The 10,724-nt window shown below is 39.8% G+C and overlaps 1 protein-coding gene and 1 long non-coding RNA gene across 2 annotated transcripts; one reads left to right on the top strand and one right to left on the bottom strand.

The window, feature by feature from the left end:
* Positions 1 to 1,163: 1,163 nt before the first annotated feature.
* Positions 1,164 to 10,709, bottom strand: LOC127601428 (sodium channel subunit beta-1-like). The gene is made up of 6 exons (XM_052066659.1): positions 9,062 to 10,709; positions 4,314 to 4,480; positions 3,156 to 3,393; positions 2,904 to 3,045; positions 1,436 to 1,510; positions 1,164 to 1,286 (listed from the first exon to the last, which is right to left on the bottom strand). Exons 1-5 carry the CDS (start codon positions 9,123 to 9,125, stop codon positions 1,444 to 1,446), a joined length of 678 nt encoding a protein of 225 aa, XP_051922619.1. The 5' UTR covers positions 9,126 to 10,709; the 3' UTR covers positions 1,164 to 1,286; positions 1,436 to 1,443.
* Positions 2,954 to 7,099, top strand: LOC127601429 (uncharacterized). The gene is made up of 3 exons (XR_007962555.1): positions 2,954 to 3,075; positions 4,324 to 4,495; positions 7,073 to 7,099. It is a non-coding gene; the product is annotated as an uncharacterized LOC127601429 (long non-coding RNA).
* Positions 10,710 to 10,724: the final 15 nt, after the last annotated feature.

Genomic DNA, 10,724 nt, shown 5'->3' with positions numbered 1-10,724 from the left:
GCTTGATCCTCACTAGGGTCGCGGGGGTGCTGGAGCCTATTCCAGCTGTCTTCGGGCAGTAGGCGGGGGACACCCTGAATCGGTTGCCAGCCAATCGCAGGGCACACAGAAACGAACAACCATCCCCGCTCAGACTCACACCTAGGGACAATTTAGAGTGTTCAATCAGCCTGCCACGCATGTTTTTGGAATGTGGGAGGAAACCGGAGCACCCGGAGAAAACCCACGCAGGCGGAGGGGAGAACATGCAAACTCCACACAGGGAGGCCGGAGCTGGAATCGAACCCGGTACCTCTGCACTGTGAAGCCGACGTGATAACCACTGGTCTACCGGGCTGCCCCCCTTAGAACACAACAAAGATATTTCACATGGCGGTCATGTTTTTTTTTTTTGGGCCCGTTTTATCCGTTTGGCAGATCATTGGAGTGCTTTGCTGCCCTCTAGTGGCTGTGATCACAATACAAAATTAGGAGGCCGAGAACAAGGCTCTTGGAAAACTTTTGGTTTCCTTTGTGGGGAGGCACACTGACACCGGACATATTTTTGTGGAACAATAATCCACTGTGAGTGAGTGAGTGAGTGAGTGAGTGAGTGAGTGAGTGAGTGAGTGAGTGAGTGAGTGAGTGAGTGAGTGAGTGAGTGAGTGAGTGAGTGAGTGAGTGAGTGAGTGAGTGAGATTGACAGCCCTTATATACGAGCCCTCAGAAATTCATTTCCCATTTTAAAGCTGTCTCCAAGAAATGTATAAACTGAAATAAATAATCTCAGGAAATATATGGAAATACTACTTTGGTTTATAGATTTTCAGAGAGCAGTCACAAGTGAACATTTTAATGGAATTTAGATTAGAATTGTGAAATTAGTAAAAAAATTAATGAATGGTGCAAATTGGTGTCTCAAAAAAATATGAAAACATTTTGGTTTAGAGCTTTTTACACAGTGAGAAATTAAAATAGTGTTTAACTATTTTACTGTAACTCAATTAATTACTGTAAGAGTAAAAAATATAAAATTTTAATCTGAAATGTAATTTATTTGATATATCTAATATTTTTCAAAATGTTTCCTGGCATACTTATTTTTTTTTGCTTTTGTTTGTTTTTTGCTGCTGCTGTTATGCTAAATTTATTAGTTTTAATTTTTTTTGCTTGCACCACACTATGCATCTTTGCATAAAGTGTCTGAATGGGAGCGTCACACTCCCGTCATAGCGTGTTGTTGCGGTGGAGACGGCGACGCTGAAGGTGGATGTGAGAATCCGTCTCTGCGCCAGCGCTTTCCCACACTGAGGTCACACAAAACACCAAACAATAATCAGTGAATGCACGTTTGTACTTTCCACCAAACAGTTTTTGCTTGTGTGTGCGTGCGTTATGGTGACCAAAAATGGTCAAGTAGGCGAGATTTTGGGCAGTATTGTGGATCGGATCCTACCGTTTGTGTTACTCTGCCATCAGCACAGCTGCGGAGTTGTCTTTATTTTCAGACGCTACGGCTAAGTACTCGGCCCTGAGATGACGACGAGCAGGAGGAAGGAGAGAGAAAGAGTCAAACAAGTTGAGTTCAGAAGGAGAACATTGAAGGGAGAAGTGAAGCCATGATGTCATGAAGTCTTCTCTAACTTCATTCGTTTATAAAAGTCATCCATTCATATATGTCAAACTCAATGGTGCGCTTTTCCGGATTTTGAAGGATTCGAAAACTGAACTGTTGGGGAAAGAACGCAGCGACCCGAAGGATTGAGAAGATTCACAGGTACACGGGATACTTACCTCCGTCTGTTGACTACGCACCCACTCATTCTAATCTCATTCATCCACTTTTTGGAAACTCGAGGCTACTTCCTGTATACTGATGAATGCAAAGGGCTACCAGTTTGATACACACTTCTGAAATGATATATTCCCTCAAATGATCTTTAATAATATTTCTTTCTCCTCCCACAAAGATTCGTCCACATGTACACCCCACATGATCCGAGAAGGTATCAAAGTACAGTGGTACCTCTACTTGGGAAATTACGGTAATTGGTTCTGGAAGAAATTTCTGAACTATAAAATATTGTAAATCGAGACATGTTTTCCATGTAAATGCCCTAATCCGTTCCAAGCCCACCCCCCCACCCCCATATTCAAATATAAATGTTTCCTAAAGCATCCAAATATGTAACAAATACACATTACAATTAGATTATTGCACAATAAATGAGAATTGTGCATAATGTAAAAATAGAGTCAAGAATAAAAATGATGGCCATTTAACTTCTATCTGCGTCCTCATCGTTTTTTTGGTGCCCTTTTTCTCTCTCGGAAGTGTTTTTTTCCCCCGACGTTTTGTAAAGAACGGATCCGAGGACGTTTGCTTTGAACGATCCAAGGCAAAAATCAGCATAGCGAGCGATCGCCCGACTGGTGAACACTTTTTCTGGGTGATTGACATTTAGGTAAACCTATCGTAACCCCTCAGCGAATGACGAGGACGCTGCAGAGACACGTATCTATCTATCTGCACACAGAACACATTCTATAAAAGTCCCTCTTAGCCAATGAGATGCCAGGAAAATGCTCAGGTAATGGCCAATGGCAGAGCAGCAAAAAGTATTGGATCGACTCGGTCATCCTCTCGAAGCTTCTTGGTTGTGTTGCTGAAGTTTTTTATCCGCCTAGCCGTTTTGTTTTGCTGCATTATGCAAACGCAGCCCAAGAAAATGTTTTTAAAAATACCTTTGAGATAACATCTTGCATGGATTTGATATTGATTCATTTGAAGGTAATCTATAGCGCGATATCCGACAACAATCTCCTGTCATGGTTCTCATTTCAGGTGAGCGTGAGCCTGTCACTTTTCTGCCACTCGCCAGCACCCTGGCGCCCATTGTTCCCAAAACTGTATGTCGACTCACGCGCTCTCCCTCAAGGCCTCCTCGCTGGCCGCCGAGATCTTCCTGTAGCAGTAGATCATCTCCACCAGGAGCCACAACTGCAAGCCGATGATGGCGACGTACATCATCACCTCGGACAGGATGGACGCCATCCCCCTCGTCACTGACACCAAGAGGGGAAAAAACAGCACGAGTGAGTTCCGACTTCTACGGTTGTTATCACCCCCCCCCCCCCCCCCCCTAGTTACACGTCTAAAGCCAAAGGGCGCATACTTTTGGCCACCACGCGTACATTGATGATCTTGCTGGTGTTGGTGCGGAAGACGTAGTCGTCGTAGATGAGCACGCGGCTGAAGACGCATTTGTAGCTGCCCGTGTCGTTAAATGTGATGTTGGGGATGTAGATGGAGCCGTCCTGGAGGTCCAGCGTCCGCCTGCTTCCGCGCCACAGCACGCGCCCCTCGAAGCGCTCGTCCGCGATCCTGCCGCGCTGATCCTCGTAGCTGTACAGCTACGAGAAGTTGCGAGCCGTACAGTTCGTTCAGAATCGTACGAGTAGAATTAGGACCGTTTCGGGACTTTTTTTTGTTTTGGGGTAACTTATCGGAAAACATGAACACTTATGTGGAATTAGTAAATTCAATTTAAGCAAAGGAATGAGAAAAGCGCATCGTTTCAAACCTGGATTTAAATATATTTGTATATATTATATAAAAAATATATCTTTATAAAAATAAAATGCAAAAACTATATTTTATTCATTTTTAAAAAATATATTATTATAATTTTTAAAAAACTGGATTTAAATATATTCTTATATATTATATAAAAATATATATTTATATATAATGTAAAAATAAAATGCAAAAACTATTTTTTATTCATTAAAAAAAATATAATTTTTTAAAAAACCTGTATTTAAATATATTTTTATATAATATATAAAAATATATTATATATTTATATATAATGTAAAAATAAAATGCAAAAACTATATTTTTTATTCACTTAAAAAATATATATAATTTTTAAAAAACCTGTATTTAAATATATTTTTATATATTATATAAAAATATATAATATATTTATATATAATGTAAAAATAAAATGCAAAAACTATATTTTTTATTCATTAAAAAAATATAATTTTTAAAAAACCTGGATTTAAATATATTTTATATATTATATAAAAATATATAATATATTTATATATAATGTAAAAATAAAATGCAAAAACTATATTTTTTATTCATTTAAGAAAATATATAATTAAAAAACCTGGATTTAAATATATTTTTATATATGATATAAAAATATATAATATATTTATATATAATGTAAAAATAAAATGCAAAACTATATTTTTTTATTCCATTAAAAAAATATATTATTATTTTTTTTAATCTGTTTCTATTTGCGCATGTGACTGACGTGCGAGAAGTCGGCCTCGCCGACGGCCTTGAAGAGCCAGGTGACGCTGGCCGTGGCCATGACCTCTCCCCTCCTCTTGCATGAGATGCAGCCCAGCTTGAAGCCTCGGTTGGCCACCGCCTCCGTGTCCGAGTCCACCTCCACGCACGCGCCCGCACACATGCCCGCTGGAGAGAAGACACGTAAGACGATCTCCCGTCACGTGTTTGTACGTCACGTGACAAAATGATGATGTTGCTGTGCTCTAAGGGGCTTTGGTCGGCATCGTATCAGTTGGAACTGTCGCTCAAGTGCTGTGTCCTGTTTGGCATTGAGCACCCTTTAAGCTCAAGCACAGGGCAAACTACAGTGGATAGAAAAAGTCAACACACCCCTGTTCCTATGCTAGTTTCGTGTGTGACATGAAAAATGCGACCAAGAAAAATAATTCTAAAACCATAATTAATGTGACCTAAAACATGTACAATTCCATTACATTTTTGTCCCCATCTTGTTACGTCTGAGATAATGGGGAACCCGCTTTGTTCAGAAAACTCTGATGTTCTAGTAGGCTTTTCTTTTTGCCGACTTAGTTACTCGTATACTTTGTGAGAGTTACTTTGTTGCATTACTTAACTACAGTTACAGAGTTACATCAAAGTTACAATTTACTTATTTACACTTAATTACAATTCCAGTTACCTCGAATAAATGATGCTAAGATTTTGAGCACATGTGTCAAGTGTAATTCAATTTAGAATTTCCATTTTTAATTTGAATTTTAAACCATCATTACAATTGTTTAATTATATTTGAGGTAATTGTGTTTGAAACGTTGAGTTAAAATATATGACATTGTGTATTTTCTTTTAACAACTATATTTGGAGAAAAAAAAAATCTCTAATTCATTATCATTAGTCTAAATGCTATGATGACTGACTGGTGTTAATTATGGGGAAGCCACAGTAATCCACGGCAGATGTGCATGTATATGCCAATCCTGATGTAAATCATTTTTATATGGCAAAAATACAGGACACATCATTCATAATTTCTTAACGGGGAGAGCAAAACATCCAACTTTCAGTAAGTCAACATAAACAATCGCGATCAATTAGCCGCGCCGCAGGCAGCTCAATGTCAAAAACATTTTTTATGCTGATGCAACAAACTGACACAACCTGACGGTGACTAACACAAACACACGGTTTGTGCACACCGCATCAAAAATGTCAACGTTACATCATCTGTGACCTGATGAGTCGGAATTACGCAACCGATATTCCAGAATTTGCCATGTGCTGGCTCACTAATCCTTTGAATTAAATCCTGTGTGAGCTCAAACCACACAAAAGACACACAATCACTCGCGAGTGTATTTTTTAAATAACCAATCAAATGATGGATCTCATAGTGTTTTTTTTTAAATTAGTAATTTCCATTTCTTGTGACTGTCATAGTCTATTTTCTCCACTAGATTGTCAGGCTGATGTATTTGAGCCCTATGAAATCTGCCTAGCAACAGGTGGCCAATAAAACGTGAAAAGTTGGCTCCATGTGCTTGATTTTTTTTAAGAAATTAATATTAAAATCTAATAGTGGTGCCCTGATTTATGGATTTAATTGGTTCTGTGGCTGTGCTCACCGCCCTCCTCCCCCAAAAACTTCTTGTGATGTGTGCTTAATGCGAAAAATATCTCCCTACGGTCTTGTACTTTGTAACGACAGATGATGTACACTTTATTAGTCGTCCCCTACCCCAACCCCCGCAAAAATTTGGCGAAACATTTCTTATTTTATATTGCTTTTTTTTAAATAATCACACAATATAAACATATTAATACAAAATGAACAGCTATTTTTTTATTTTGAAATGCCCCTTCGATGGTCTGTTTCTGCAAATGTTGTATTCGTTATTCTTTAGAATTTTACAAAAAAAAAACTGTCATTAACTTTGAAATCTGCCTAGCAACAAGACGCCCATCCGAGGTGGTGCGATGAGATTTACTTTTTCCAATTTTTAGTATTTTATCGTAATTGGTTAAAATGATTCATCTTCCGAGCCGCTTGATCCTCACTAGGGTCACGGGGGGTGCTGGAGCCTATCCCAGCCGTCTCCGGGCAGTAGGCGGGGGACACCCTGAATCGGTTGCCAGCCAATCGCAGGGCACACAGAAACAAACAACCATTCGCACTCACACTCACACCTAGGGACAATTTAGAGCATCCAATCAGCCTACCATGCATGTTTTTGGAACGTGGGAGGAAACCGGAGCACCCGGAGAAAACCCACGCAGGCCCGGGGAGAACATGCAAACTCCACACAGGGAGTCCGGAGCTGGAATCGAACCCGGTACCTCTGCACTGTGAGCCGACGTGCTAACCACTGGACTACCGGGCCGCCCAATTTTATTTCAACATATCATATTTTCCCGTCAATAATATTGATGTGTATTTTTGATTATAATTAACTTTAATATTCCACATCTTGAATGGCTTAAAATGAATATACATCTGTTTTATTTGACGTTTTCTCAAGTTCGGATTGCTTGTGCCCTTTGTAGCCATTCATCACTGCATTTAATAAAATGGCTGGCGTTGACCGTTCTCATCCTTCCGTCGCCATCATTTATATTCTCTCTACGTTCACTGCCGCAATTGACTTTCTCACATCAAGTGCACCCCTCCAGATTTAAAAGGCTTGGTATTTTTAATCAAGCCGCCGTCTTTTGAGCTCTCCTCCCAATTTCCTGCCTGATCCTCACTCGTGTGTCTCCAGATGTGCCGCAGTCAACACCGAACTCCATCCCAAGCCTCTCTCTCCCAAAAACGTTGCTTTGCCGCAACATCTGTGTTATGCATGTCATCATAAATGTTCTCGTTATAAATGTTGAAGCTGCAAGGCTGACTTGCTGTTCACTTCCATGCGTTAGGCCTTGAGGCTTTCTTCATGCATTCTGTCTCGATCGGCGTGTCAGTACAATTTCAAACGCTGGTGGGCGAAATTGGTGTGAGCGGCTAATTTTTGCAAACTTTCCGAAATCCTCAAAAAAAGATCGTCAAGCATCAACACTGTGCCTCACCTACGTTTGATGGTGTGAGCAAAACGGGCAAGTCGGCAACTTTGCATCATCTGCCTATTTCGGACAACTGCTTTCAACGACTCGTACAGTTTTGAGCATCGGTCCTTGAGACTTTTTCGTGTATCCTGTTATAATAGAAATATCTTTGTTTTATGTTGAGAGGGAAGAAATTTTCATCTGTGCTGTATGTTACATACAGCACATTTGACAATAGAGTTGTATCCAATCCCAATCCACCAAATTACATGTTAATCATTGAAAGTGATGTTCTTAGTTTTTTTTGTGTGTGTGTGTGGAACTTTTCAGGGAATGCAACCGAGTTTGTTTGTTTTTTTCATCACTACTTGGTACTCTGGTTGGAATAATAAATCAAATAGCAGCAGCTGGATGAGTGGATAATCTCTCCTAATGCATCACATCCTTTTTGTGGTCTCTTTTTAAATCCTCGGGCTTAAAACGAGATCATCTGTGACGCGTAACCTTAAAAGTTTTGTCGTACTTTGGTTACCATATTTAAGCCACATGAACCAACCGTAAGTAAATATTAAAGGCCGGATTGCCGTTCTTTCAATTAATTAATGAATTGGCTTTGACTCACAAAGAAAACCTCTTGGGACCAATGTTTTACTGTTTGGTGCTTTCTACCGTCTTTATTACCGATTTGTTTTACTGTTTATTGTGCATGTTAAATTGTTCCATGTACAGCACTTTGTATGCAGCGATGGCTGTTTGAAAGTGCTCTAGAAATACACTTGACTTGAAATTGAACAGAAAGTCACTTTCCGTATTAAGAAATTACCTTGAGAAAAAAAAAGAACAACAGTTTCACCAAACAACATGATTTTTGGCGGACATGCTGATCCTAATAAAATGCACAAAAAATCCAATGCCACGAATGCTTAAAGTTGAACAGAAAGTCGGCCATTTTGATTTGAAGCAGTCACTATGGGCGAATTCCCTTGTTAATTGCTCCTCGAAAGCTTTTCGAAGAAAACAACAACAAAAAAATCACACACCCCCCCCCCCCCGACAACAGTTCAACCACTCGATTGATCACCATGAAATTTGGCGGACGTTTCTTCACTAACAAGACGCACAAAAACATCTCAGGGAACTATGCCCTCCCAAAATCATTTTGGTTTAAATCTGTCTGTGAAAGTTTCGAAAAGAAATTAAAAAAAAAATCTGCCCAAAAACATAAAGTTTAACGATTAACACGAAACTTTCTTACTAGGGAAATGATTCAAATGAAACCCAATCAGAAGCAGAGATACTAGACAGATAGATGCTAAATGGTTAAATTGAGTTTGTTATGCCTAATGTCGGCCTTAGAAAAGTAATTTTCTATGTTTCTGGGAAGGTTAAAAAAAAAAGCCTTTGACGTGAGCTCAACAGATTAAAACAAAATTGAACGGCTGATAACGATCACAGGAAAAATTCTCTGTGTCCCGTGCTTGAAGTTGCAATGGATGTCGACCATTTTAGGTAGAAGCAGCCATTTGCCAAAACGTCTCAAGAACATACAACCAGCTGGTGATAAAGTGATACTTTTAGATTACACACGACTTTGGTGTGAGCACAAAAACACAAAAAAGTTCCCCCCAAAAAATTTCAAATCTTAAAAATTTCCAATTCCATACAGTCAATACACCGCGTGGTGTTAACAGAAACCATAAGCTACTCACCTTGAAGAGCCATGAGGAGGACCAACACAATTAACATCAGGGGGGCCTCTGCCAAGGCAGACATTTTGCCACAGGTGAACCTGTAGGAGATGTCCCCAAAAAGTGACCAAGAACAACACAACCGGGTGTTGCGATTCTTGGATGTGATGCACCGCACCAAAGAAGAAAAAGTAGGAGGCACAAAAGGAGGATTTCACTGATCACAGCTACAGTGCCCAGTTACAGAAGAGGAATCGGTCGCAGTGTATTTGTCATGGACCTCTTGTGATTTTCTTTTTCTTCTATTTCCTTCTTTGGCTTTATCCCACAAGGATCATGGCTGTTGTTGACAAAAATCATCTTGTTAAGTTGAACGGAATCACGAAGTCCATGTTGTCTATACAAATGTACAGATTTAAAACTTGGGTTCAATTGTAATTGACACCCGCCCCCCCTCTGAAAAGGTTTGTGATTGAGTACAAAAAGGTGATTAACAAGAGGGTAGGTCACCCAAAAATCCACAAATGGGTGAGTCCACCAAGACCGTAAAACGTTTATTGCTTTGGCTTGAGCATAAAAACTGCAAATATTGAAATTTTTCATGAAATCACCTCTTCAAAAAGGTCCTTTTCAAAAATATTTGAATAACTGAATCCACCAAAATGGCACAACAACAGCAAATAGGTAAGTTTTCAGCACGTCCTTTGCAAGTTCAACGGGGTCTTCTACCTTTCCTTGGCAAACAAATATTATCACCTGAGCACAAAATCGGTGAATAATAGAAAATAGGTTTTCCCTCAAAAAAATCTGTGGATTGGCCTGAATTTGTCACACACACACACACACAAAAGACTCAAAGCACAAACCAGCGAATAGGTGAGTTCTTCAGTGAATAACCACCTCCCCTTAAAAAAAAGGCTGCAAATTTGAAAAAGCAAAGGGTTCCTCCTCAGTTTCAGGAAAATGAAACAAGTGTCATGAAAGTCAGGCAAATTTCTCCAAAAAACTCAAACCAAATTGAAATGCTGTTTTAAAGGCGAGTCACTACACCTTGCTGTCAAAATATCCTCTATTGAGAAGGGAAATTCTCACTTGCAATGATCCAGAGGTGGTCCCATCCCGTCCATGTTATTGAATGCTGGGGATTCCCACTCGGCAGCTATGCGCTGCAACATCTGAAGGCTTTCAAATGCATGTCAGTTTAAAAAAAGAAAAAGAGAGAGAGATACGACGGCAGGCAGGAGAGGACAGGACAGAGCTGGAGGCTCGCAAGCGGACATGACGTGCCCGTGTGGAAGGATGCTCTGCTGATCAGTCTTTGGGATAGGGGGAGAATGAGGGAGGTAGGGTGCGGACGAAGTGATGCAACATAGAGGTGGATGATCACGGAAATGTATCACGGCGTTGTCATAGCAACGTGGATTTGCATGTGGTGGCCGTCTCACGATTTCCATTTGTTTTGTTTTTTTGGGTGACTTAACTTCATAAACACATTTTTATTGTTACATGTGCAGCAACTTTTAAGTACTTAGAGAAAGCCTGATTGTGTTGCTTTTTTGCACCATAAAATCTGTCCTTTGACGTTGAGCATTTTTAAAATCATACCCTTACGTCCTCTTTTTTTTTGTCTGTAATGTTAGATACGACTGTACTTATTTTGTCCCCCGCCCTCTCCCAAATAAAA

Source organism: Hippocampus zosterae, chromosome 5 (assembly GCF_025434085.1).
Source record: "Hippocampus zosterae strain Florida chromosome 5, ASM2543408v3, whole genome shotgun sequence".
Lineage (NCBI taxonomy): Eukaryota > Metazoa > Chordata > Actinopteri > Syngnathiformes > Syngnathidae > Hippocampus > Hippocampus zosterae.
This window is presented reverse-complemented; position numbering and strand designations above follow the sequence as displayed.

What these genes read in the sequence shown, in the direction of transcription:
- LOC127601428 (XM_052066659.1), bottom strand. Translation starts at nt 9,125, where the DNA reads ATGTCTGCCTTGGCAGAGGCCCCCCTGATGTTAATTGTGTTGGTCCTC. An exon ending in CCTCCTCATGGCTCTTCAAG is followed by an intron (nt 4,481 to 9,061) that starts GTGAGTAGCTTA and finishes TCTTCTCTCCAG; the next exon opens with CGGGCATGTGTGCGGGCGCG. An exon ending in GCGAGGCCGACTTCTCGCAC is followed by an intron (nt 3,394 to 4,313) that starts GTCAGTCACATG and finishes AACTTCTCGTAG; the next exon opens with CTGTACAGCTACGAGGATCA.